Source organism: Terrapene carolina, unplaced genomic scaffold (assembly GCF_002925995.2).
Source record: "Terrapene carolina triunguis isolate 2854851 unplaced genomic scaffold, T_m_triunguis-2.0 Scaffold113, whole genome shotgun sequence".
In the NCBI taxonomy this organism is placed as follows: Eukaryota; Metazoa; Chordata; order Testudines; family Emydidae; genus Terrapene; species Terrapene triunguis.
This window is the reverse complement of record NW_020664464.1, coordinates 13,623,444-13,634,042: the sequence shown is the minus strand read 5'-3', so window position 1 is coordinate 13,634,042 and position 10,599 is coordinate 13,623,444. Positions and strand designations below refer to the sequence as shown.

Below are 10,599 nucleotides of genomic sequence, written 5' to 3'. Positions count from 1 at the left end.
GTTAAAATGACAATTTGACCTCCAGCTTGGACTTCCACTGAACAGCTTGTGAGAGGCATGTGTGGACCACCTGTCTTGTCTCTTTGAAAAGAAAGAATCCATTCTAGTAAAAGAATCCTTTAGTACCAAAGCTTGAAAACAACTCATGAGTCCATAGCCATTAAAAGGGAGAGAAACATTCAAATAGAATACTGTACTGTACTCCCATAAGAATGTAGGGAGTGACATTTTTTCCAATTAAATAAACATTTGTTGGACAGGAATACTTTCCTACTGTCTTTAAAGCTCTTTTGCATATAGAGAGATTATTTTAAAAGCTGTAAGCAAAATTAATTTCCCACCCAAAATATCTTGCCCTGATTTGTATAATTGTTTTTAATGTTATGGCAGTGCCTGCAGGCCCCAATCAGATTCAGGATCCTATCACGGTAGGCCCTGTAAAAACACATAGGGCTTGTCTACGTGGAGCAGCAATGTGCACTACAGGGGTGTGATTTCTAAAATGTACTAAGATATTGCACACTAATTAGTCCATGTAGACCCTGCTGTTGCACACTACAAGTTTCCTAATGCACTTAAACATAGTTCTGTTTGAAACAGCACTATATTTAAGTGTGGGAGAGAATGTTTAGTGTGCACCAGAAGCGTCTACACAGAGAATTAGTGCACAGCACGTTAGTGCGCTTTAGAAATTACATCCCTGTAGTGAGCATTGCTGCTCCGTGTAGGCATGGATGGACTCAGAGGATGGTTTGGTATAACTGTTCCTCCGCATTAAAGCCCTTGGAGTCTCGCAGGCCTCAGTTCTCTCCATCACATTATTCAACATCTATATAAAGCTAGTGAGAGAGCAACTGCGAGTACACATTTTAAAAGGCCATCAATATACAGATGACATCGAGATCTAAATCTCCTTTACATCAACTACATTCTCTCACACATGCACACAGTGAAATCCTGGCTTTGTTTAAGTAAATGCCAAACTCCCATTGACTTCAATAGGATCAGGATTTCACCCACACCAATGTAAGCTATTTCTCTCACCAAGGAAGGAAAGGTGGGAGGGGAGGATATGTTTAGGGTTTTCATCCATTCTTGCACTTTGCTGCTGCTGTTCAAAGTTGCCTTTTTGTATTCTACAGTTATCCCTTAGCAGTTCTATTGATTATATATATCCAAAAGGTGTCTCGTTAGTGTAGTGTCCCTGCATAATCCCTTTCTGTGTGGCTAAAATGACAGTAAGGTGAAGACTAGCAGTTATATTCCTTCCCCATCTAGAAGGGTTTTCTAGGAATAGATAATGTATTCAATAGATAATGTATTCAAGTATCCATTGAACGTTTTATACTTCTGAATGCTAGTTCCTGACACAAAAATTAAATTCTTCTCCATTATTTGTAACCATGAAGAACTGAAATATTTCTTTTTATAGAGTGCTGTATTGGCTGAACCTTTATACGTGCTCTCCAGGATGTAAATAAAAATGGATTTTTGACAGTGCTTGGCACATAACATTCTGCCTTTGTGACTGAAAATCTCTTCTAATGTATCACACTCATCAGTCTCAGGGGAGCAAACAGAATCCATTTAGACTAGGTATGGAAATTCAGTCTCAGATTTAATTGTTTGCTAATAAATTATTTCAAAGGCATGAGCAGGAGGGAGTTGGATACTTGTCTGACATTGGCTTTGCCTTAGCTAGTGAATGCGTTTCACCAGCAGGCAGCTTGAGTTCCTTGCCTGGTGTAAACAGATTAGTATGTAATGCAGGATTATTTGTATAATTTGCATAGTGTTTATTTCACTAAATAAAGAAACTTTCTGATTTAAATGTTAATTGTTTTATCAAAAGATACCTTGACCTAAAATTACATTATCCTTTTTTCATGTCATTTTGGATTCTCATAACATTTTTTCAAAGGGGAAAAGGGGTAGTGATAGGTTAGCTGATATGCCGTAGTTTTGTTGATGTAAAACTTCAGTCAACATGTCTATTGCTTTCCTAGTTTCTTTCTGTTAGATTTTTTCTTTATTTTTTTCTGTTTAATTATATTTAGTATTACTATTAAATATATTATTTTCAGTGGTAAATCTCACTCTTCACCTCTAGGTGCAACAAGATACTATTGCAACCAGCAACTGCACTAGTGATTATAATAGTAGCATAAAAGAATGGGTGGTACAGTAGTGCGACGCCTATGATATGCATAAATGTGGAGAATTTCACTATATCCAGTGAAATTTTGATTTCAAAACAAGAGATCATGATTACATTTGTCATCTCACAAATATAAACTTTTTTTTAAAGGCACCAAAACAGAGAGGCTGAACCTAAAGATTATGATATAAATGAAGTTCCTTTGGGTTCAAAGAATTTATGTCAATCTACTTACTCGAGATTCGGAACTGTGGATGGGGTAAATATTTTTTCTTTGTTTTAGCTCAAATTATTCAATATCGTTTATGTATTTATCATTAGGGCTTGCATCTGGTTTTGGTTTTGGAGGCATGTGTTGAATTGGCCTCCAGCATGGACCTATTATAAAGGACAAACATAATAAAAGAATATTTAAATTCCATACCACTAAATTAACATTTCTTTTCCTTGTTTAAAGGCTACCTTCCTCGTTCCCTCTAAGATGTTTTTAGTGTTTCAGTCATGTTAGACTTCTTTCCCACCCTTCTGTTTTTGTACCCTTCCTGATTACTTATTGTTAAATTAAAAATAAGGAAAACAGAGTAAGAAAAATGAAAAAATGCTTATTTACAAATCTAACAAAATTATGGGATGCATGCAGGCATAAAAAGAAGCTAAATTTTCAGAAGTATATATTATAATACAGCAAATATTGCTTTAAAATATGTGGACCAGAATGTCTGTTGGCTTAAAAGGGGTTTAGTCTGGTTAAAATAATCAGGAATGGAGCTATGCCCATCTACACCAGCTAAGGCTCTGGCATAGACAAAATAAAACTAAAATCAATTTCTTTCAGCAGTAAACAAAAAATTTTCTTTAATGAAATCCTATGCTTAGATATAACTTTATTAGAGCTTCTGTCTCCAGAAACCTTTAATCAACCATACCACCACTTCTAGGATGGGAGTCTAGTTAGTGTAGTTAGTACCCTCTTCTTCAGAACATCTTTATTATTATTATTATTATTATTTTTGTTATTATGAGTTAGTCTTCCAGGTTTAGATCCTCCTTTCAGTCCTCCACTCACAAGCCTGGCATCTACCGTCTCTCAATCTGCACACTCACAGTGATGAACCCCAGATTGCATTAACAGATCAAACTCCAAAATTAAAAGATGTGTTTTGAAACTGCATACTTTGTTATCCAAGATATGCAGTGATGCATATCAATACAAGAACTCCAGCTTGAAGTGTGGAATGTGTAGCTGATCACATGACATCATAACAATCAACTACAAGGCTGTGGTGGTGGTATGAAATATTAATTTATTTGTACTTGATAATATGTCTGCGTTATTTGGGGTGAGTGAAATTTAGAACGTCTTTGGGTTTTAAATTCTTGGGTTTTACAATGGCATGGTAGATATGTATATTGTTGTCAGTATCCTAATTTTTTTTAAAAGCAAAGGTTTTGGGGGTTTTGGACTATAACCAGTGGAAACAAATTACAGTTACAGAAGGAGCCATAATTTTTCTTTTCTGACTTTTATGTGTTTAAAAATCCAATCCTGCTCATGTTGAAATAAATGGCAAAACTCCTATAGACTTCAACGAGAGCAGGAACAGACCTTAAATTCTCAATCTTTATGTTGTAATAACATGTTTGAATTTACCTATGTCATGTTCACTTAGATTTTTGTATAATTTTTAGTATTGGTATAATGTCTAAAAAGCAGCAGAATAGCATAGAAATATGTCTCAAAAGTAGCAATAAGCCTATAATAAGTTTAAAATTCTCTTGTAGAGGGAGCCAGATTCTTTGTTGTCCTGCACATGGGGCAATCATTTAAACCCCTGCAAAATGGGTGCAAAATACTAACCATTGATACTGTTTTTCACTCACTGTGCACTAAGTGCAGGGCAACAGTTAGTTGGGCCCAGGGTAACTTGCTGTTGATGTATTGCAATCATAAAAGTTACCTTTTACTGAGAATTCTCTTTTAGGTATCAGGATTATGTTATCATCTTATCCCATCAATGCCATCAAAAACCTGCCTGTTAGGAACCAACTGGACGATGAACCAACTGTCGAAGAGCTTAGCCTTGCCATATATGGACTCCCCAGTGGAAAGGCCCCCAGAAAAGACTGAATACCCTCAGAGGTCATAAAATGCAGAAAACCTATTCTACTGCAACATCTTCATGATTTGCTCTACCTGTGCTGGAAAGAAGGCGAAGTACCACAAGAAACGAGAGATGACATTAGCACTCTCTATAAAAAAAAAAAAAGGGAGACAGCAGTGACTGTAACAACTATCATGGCATTTCCCTTCTTAGCATTATGGAAAAAACCTTTGCCCGAGTTGTCCTGAACAGACTTTAGACCCTTGCAGACAGAGTCTATCCCAAATAACAGTGCAGTTTCAGAGCTAAAAGGTCTACTATTGACATGATCTTCTCAGTGCGACAACTATAAGAGAAATGCAGAGAACAAAAAAAGCCCCTTTACGTGGCCTTCACTGATCTCACAAAGACTTTTGACCTTGTCAGTAGAAGCTGACTATTTGCGTTTCTAGAAAAGATTGGATGCCCTTCAAAGTCCTTAAGCATGATTCGATCCTTACATGAAAACATGTACGGCACCATTCAATACAACGGCTCAGTTTCTGAGGCTTTCCAGATTTGTAGCAGAGTTAAGCAAGGCTGTGTACTTGCCCCAACTCTGTGATCTTCTTCTCCTTGCTATTCCTATATTTTGCATGACTCAGATCTAAAACCAAGACTTGGGAGACCCTTATCCAACTCCTCCTCTTTGCTGATGACACAGCAGTGACAACCCACAAAGAAGCTCATCTCCAAAACCTTATGGACAGTTTTTCCAAAGCCTGCCAAGACTTTGGGCTTACCATAAGCCTAAAAAAAATGGACATAATGTGCCAAGGAGTTGAGGAAGCACTCTCCTGCAATATCAACAACTATGAAGTTGAAGTGGTGAACACATTCACACACCTGGGATCCACTATCGCAGTCAATCTTTCACTTGAAATGGAACTCAACATCTGCATTGGAAAAGCTGCCACAACAATGTCTAGACTGAGCAAGAGGGTATGGCAAAAGAACAAACTGACAGAACGCACAAAGATCTGTGTATTGTGCATGTGTTATCAGCATACATTTGTATGGGAGCAAGACGTGGACCTTACTCTCATCAGGAAAAGAGGCTCAAACGCTTTCATATGCGTTGCCTTCATTGAATCTTTGGAATCTTCTGGAGGGACAGAGTTACCAACACTGATGTGCTCAAGCAGGCCAGCATGCAAACTCTCCTCAAACAGAGATGCTTCTGCTGGCTTGGGCATGTGTGCTGAATTAAATGATGGATGCATCCCAAAGGACATTATTTTTGGTGAATTGGCATCTGGAAAAAGACCCAAAGGATGCCCAAAATTGCATTTCAAGGATGTGTGCAAGCGAGACCTTAAAGAAATGGACATGGGATGTGGACAACTGGGAAGATCACACTTAAGACTGCAGCCTTTGGAAACAAGAGTTTAACAAAGGTCTCCGGAGTTATGAGAGGAAGCCGTCCAGCTTAGCAAAGGAGAAAAGAGCTTGCAGAAGGCAGAGCACAAAGGGTCAAAACATCACCTTTAAATGTGACAGATGCAGCAGAGATTGTCTCTCTCGAGTGGGTCTCTTCAGCCACAGCCGCGATTGCCATAAAACCAACTGAGAAAATTCTTTACCTCTCAGAGCTGCTTACCCATGGTCTCTCGAGACTGAAGGATGCCTACTACTAATCCTATTTAAACCTGGACATTCCCAAATACTAAATATGAGTCAGTTAGATATGGTATTATCCTTCATCGTGAATCATTAAACATCTTATCACTCCTGCCTATTGATAAAGAATATATCAGGGGTAGGCAACCTATGGCACACGTGCTGAAGGCGGCACGCGAGCTGATTTTCAGTGGCACTCACACTGCCCGGGCCCTGGCCACCCGTCCAGGGGGCTCTGCATTTTAATTGAATTTTAAATGAAGCTTCTTAAACATTTTAAAAACCTTATTTATTTTACATACAACAATAGTTCAGTTATGTATTATAGACTTACAGAAAGAGACCTTCTAAAAACATTAAATTGTATTACTGGCACGCGAAACTTTAAATTAGAGTGAATAAATGAAGACTCAGCACAACACTTCTGAAAGGTTGCTGACCCCTGGAATATATTCATAAGTACAGTAGATATGGTAAAAATGTGATGACCAAGCCTATTTGTGTCCAGCTTCTTCATTTATTCAAAACTGTGCAGTCTCTGGAAAAATTATGTGGAAGCCTGACTGAGATTTCATTGGAACCGGGTCCTTTCAATCCTATTGGATCAGTAAAATCCTCATCTGCAATGGAATTATTTAAATTTCCATGCAGTGGAGAGGCATGAAAAGTTACAGAAGTACAGTACTTATAGCAATGGTGCACTGTTTTCATTTTGAGGAGGCCTTCCCATGTACCACACATTTCCTGTTCATCAAATTCCAGTAAAAGTGCTGTAATTTTAAAAAGAAAAAACCCTGCTGTTACATTCCACCAGGACCAGAGATTCTTTTTCTAGTTTTTCTACAACAGTAGAAAATTATTATGAACTAAACAGTGTGGTACAACACTTATTGTAGACTTGTGTGCAGTATATATATGCACTGGACTTTTTTTAGTTATGAATGCTGACTGTTTTATAGGGTGTTTTGCCTTGGGGAGACCTGTCTTTCTTTTACACTTAATTTGATTTACTGCTAGCCATCCAAGGTTTTGATTTGGTAGTGAAGAGAGCAAAAAACTATTTTAAACCTCTTTCTGCCAGCTGTACTAGAAAGTATCTTATGGTGAATTGCATTGTATATGACTTTATGAATTCCACTGTAGTGCAAGAGGTGGTAATTTCTTCACCTCCTACAAGGGAACAACTTAAATTTATATAACTGTAGATTAGAAAAACATGAATGTTGTAGAGCAGTTCTCTATAACACAAGGGGGTGGACAAATACTTTTTTGTCAGTGGGATAAGAGATTTATTTTAACATATATTAGGTTGGTGTTTTAGTTGGAGATAGCACAGTGCTCAGTGGAGGTAACTGTGCCAAGTGTGTGCCATGGCAACCAAAATACATGTCACCCTTCGGGGGTGTGTGTGTGTTTTCAGTTGAAACACTTCCTTGTAGTTTAAAAAGCAGCCAATCTTATGATCCCAGCTAAACAAAACTATGCTATAATTACCAGTGTTGTAATAACACATACTTCTGTCTGCATTCGTCTACACAAATACTGCTAGATTGCATTCCTTGTCAATAGATGGGGACAGAATATTTGAGATTTTGATGATATTCTCATTGCACATTTAAGAAGCTGGCCATTACAGTTGTCTCCAGCAGGTGGAACAGCTTCTTCAGCTTCTAGTTGATTACTAAGGTTTGGGCTTAACCTAAGAACATAAGAACATAAGAAAGGCCGTACCGGGTCAGACCAAAGGTCTATCTAGCCCAGTATCCTGTCTACCGACAGTGGCCAATGCCAGGTGCCCCAGAGGGAGTGGACCTAACAGGCAATGATCAAGTGATCTCTCTCCTGCCATCCACCTCCACCCTCTGACAGACAGAGGCTAGGGACACCATTCCTTACCCGTCCTGGCTAATAGCCATTAATGGACTTAACCACCATGAATTTATCCAGTTCTCTTTTAAACTCTGTTATAGTCCTAGCCTTCACAACCTCCTCAGGTAAGGAGTTCCACAAGTTGACTGTGCGCTGCGTGAAGAGGAACTTCCTTTTATTTGTTTTAAACCTGCTGCCTATTAATTTCATTTGATGACCCCTAGTTCTTGTATTATGGGAATAAGTAAATAACTTTTCCTTATCCACTTTCTCCACATCACTCATGATTTTATATATCTCTATCATATCCCCCCTTAGTCTCCTCTTTTCCAAGCTGAAGAGTCCTAGCCTCTTTAATCTCTCCTCATATGGGACCCGTTCCAAACCCTTAATCATTTTAGTTGCCCTTTTCTGAACCTTTTCTAGTGCCAGTATATCTTTTTTTGAGATGAGGAGACCACATCTGTATGCAGTATTCGAGATGAGGGCGTACCATCGATTTATATAAGGGCAATAATATATTCTCAGTCTTATTCTCTATCCCCTTTTTAATGATTCCTAACATCCTGTTTGCTTTTTTGACCGCCTCAGCACACTGCGTGGACATTTTCAGAGAACTATCCACGATGACTCCAAGATCTTTTTCCTGACTTGTTGTAGCTAAATTAGCCCCCATCATATTGTATGTATAGTTGGGGTTATTTTTTCCAATGTACATTACTTTACATTTATCCACATTAAATTTCATTTGCCATTTTGTTGCCCAATCACTTAGTTTTGTGAGATCTTTTTGAAGTTCTTCACAGTCTGCTTTGGTCTTAACTATCTTGAGCAGTTTAGTATCATCTGCAAACTTTGCCACCTCACTGTTTACCCCTTTCTCCAGATCATTTATGAATAAGTTGAATAGGATCGGTCCGAGGACTGACCCTTGGGGAACACCACTAGTTACCCCTCTCCATTCTGAGAATTTGCCATTAATTCCTACCCTTTGTTCCCTGTCTTTTAACCAGTTCTCAATCCACGAAAGGATCTTCCCTTTTATCCCATGGCAGCTTAATTTACGTAAGAGCCTTTGGTGAGGGACCTCGTCAAAGGCTTTCTGGAAATCTAAGTGGGTCTGATGCTCTCCTCAGCATTCCCGGTGTATTCAGGTGATACGGCTACACAGCGTATAGTGGAGAAATTGGAGGCCAAGTCTAGGGGCAGGAGGAAGTGCTTGGATTCAGGGACCTCATGCAGACCAGCATCAGGAAGTCCTTCTGCCTAATTGTGTAGAATCTCCCAGCATAGAGGAGTTCCCAGGAGACAACTTGGTTGTCAGAAGAGTGCCTCAGCTAGCAAGAATCATTATACCGGGGCCTCAGCCAGCCAGCTCCCCTCTTCAGATATTCCAGGCCAAATCTTTGCCCCATTGATTTCAACTGACAAAACTTCCACAGACCTCATTGGAGTCAGGATTTCAACTGCTGTCTCTCCTATTTCATACTGGAGGTTTCTTGCACCACCATCCAGAAAATGGTCGAGACCCTCTGGATCTCCTGACAACGTAGGCTCAGCTACACCCTTTTCCTTTTCATGATGGACACCCAGGTGCCTCTTCTCCACTGTAGTTCTCCCCTGAAATGGTGTCAAATAGGCTTGGCATTTGGAAGAGCATGGATATGGATGTCTCCTTCCTCTCCTAATTCTCAAGCATTGCTTTCTGTGCTCATCACATCAAGCTCCTGATGACCTACTCCTTCCATGGCAGCTTCCAAAAAAGTCTCCAGAGTAGTGTGGGTTTGGCCTTCCCTCTCATATTCCATATCTGGACAGAAATATAAGTCCAACCCCACTCTTTCATCTAGCACTATGCACAGCAGTCTGAGTAGCTGAGGCTGATACTTGCCATAGGCAAGGATCTTCCTCCCAACAGAAAAAACAGGCACCACTTACCCCTGCAGCAGGAAAACAGAGCTATGACTATGGCTGTATAGAATTTCTAAATGCAGCAGGTTTGGCTTTTAAAGAAAGAGCTGCCTAGAAGATGAAAAAGGGAATCAAAGAGAAACAATCACACCTTTCCTTTCAGTATCTCTAAGAGGAGGGGGTTTTCTGTTCAGGGAGGAGTGAAACTGAAGTGTTCACACTGGTATAGAAGAACTTGAAGAAATAAAATTAACAGTTACTAAGTTTTCACTTAAATTCATCATGTGAGACTCTAAAGAGAGCATTATATAGAAGGTGCAGTTGAGAGGAACACTCCCTTGATGAAGGCTGTGTGAAAGCACAACGTAATAAGTATTTTAAGACTCTGTATAAAGTGTTAGAACATATTTTACTTTTGCTTCCATATCACAACTAAGTTGTATTTTTCATGGTAGATATGCAACATCTGATGTATGTATTCCAGTGATAATCTTAATGGAATCTGTTTGTTTCCCTACTAATGATGCTGAGACTAGGCCAAGGTATTGATTGTAGATGTGATAGGCCATTATCAAGGCATACATTTCCATTAACAATTTCACTGCGGTACCATACTTCAAAATAGTATGGTAAATGAGGTTAAAAAGTCCCAAATGCTGAACAGACATTGGTTTGCTGATTGAATATAGCGATGACCAGGCAGAATTGTATAGTGTGCATTATTACTTCTAACTATTGAATTAAACAATGAATTTTAAAGAAATAAACTTGAAATTTCAATTAAGATGCTGTCATTTTATTTAATAGATGTTTGTGCAAATATCAATACAGCTGAACACTTATGTAAAGAATGCATTATCACTGAACATTTTCCCTATGTTTTAGCCAATTAAAAATGAA

General features: G+C 38.7%; 1 protein-coding gene across 1 annotated transcript in view; it reads left to right on the top strand.

The window, feature by feature from the left end:
• The window catches only part of CUNH9orf135 (chromosome unknown C9orf135 homolog), a 46,850-nt gene that overhangs the window by 7,475 nt on the left and 28,776 nt on the right, over window positions 1–10,599 (top strand). Inside the window, exon 2 of the mRNA XM_024211031.3 lies at window positions 2,309–2,417. Coding sequence (XP_024066799.2) covers window positions 2,309–2,417 — 109 coding nt within the window. The remainder of the gene's footprint in view (window positions 1–2,308; window positions 2,418–10,599) is intronic.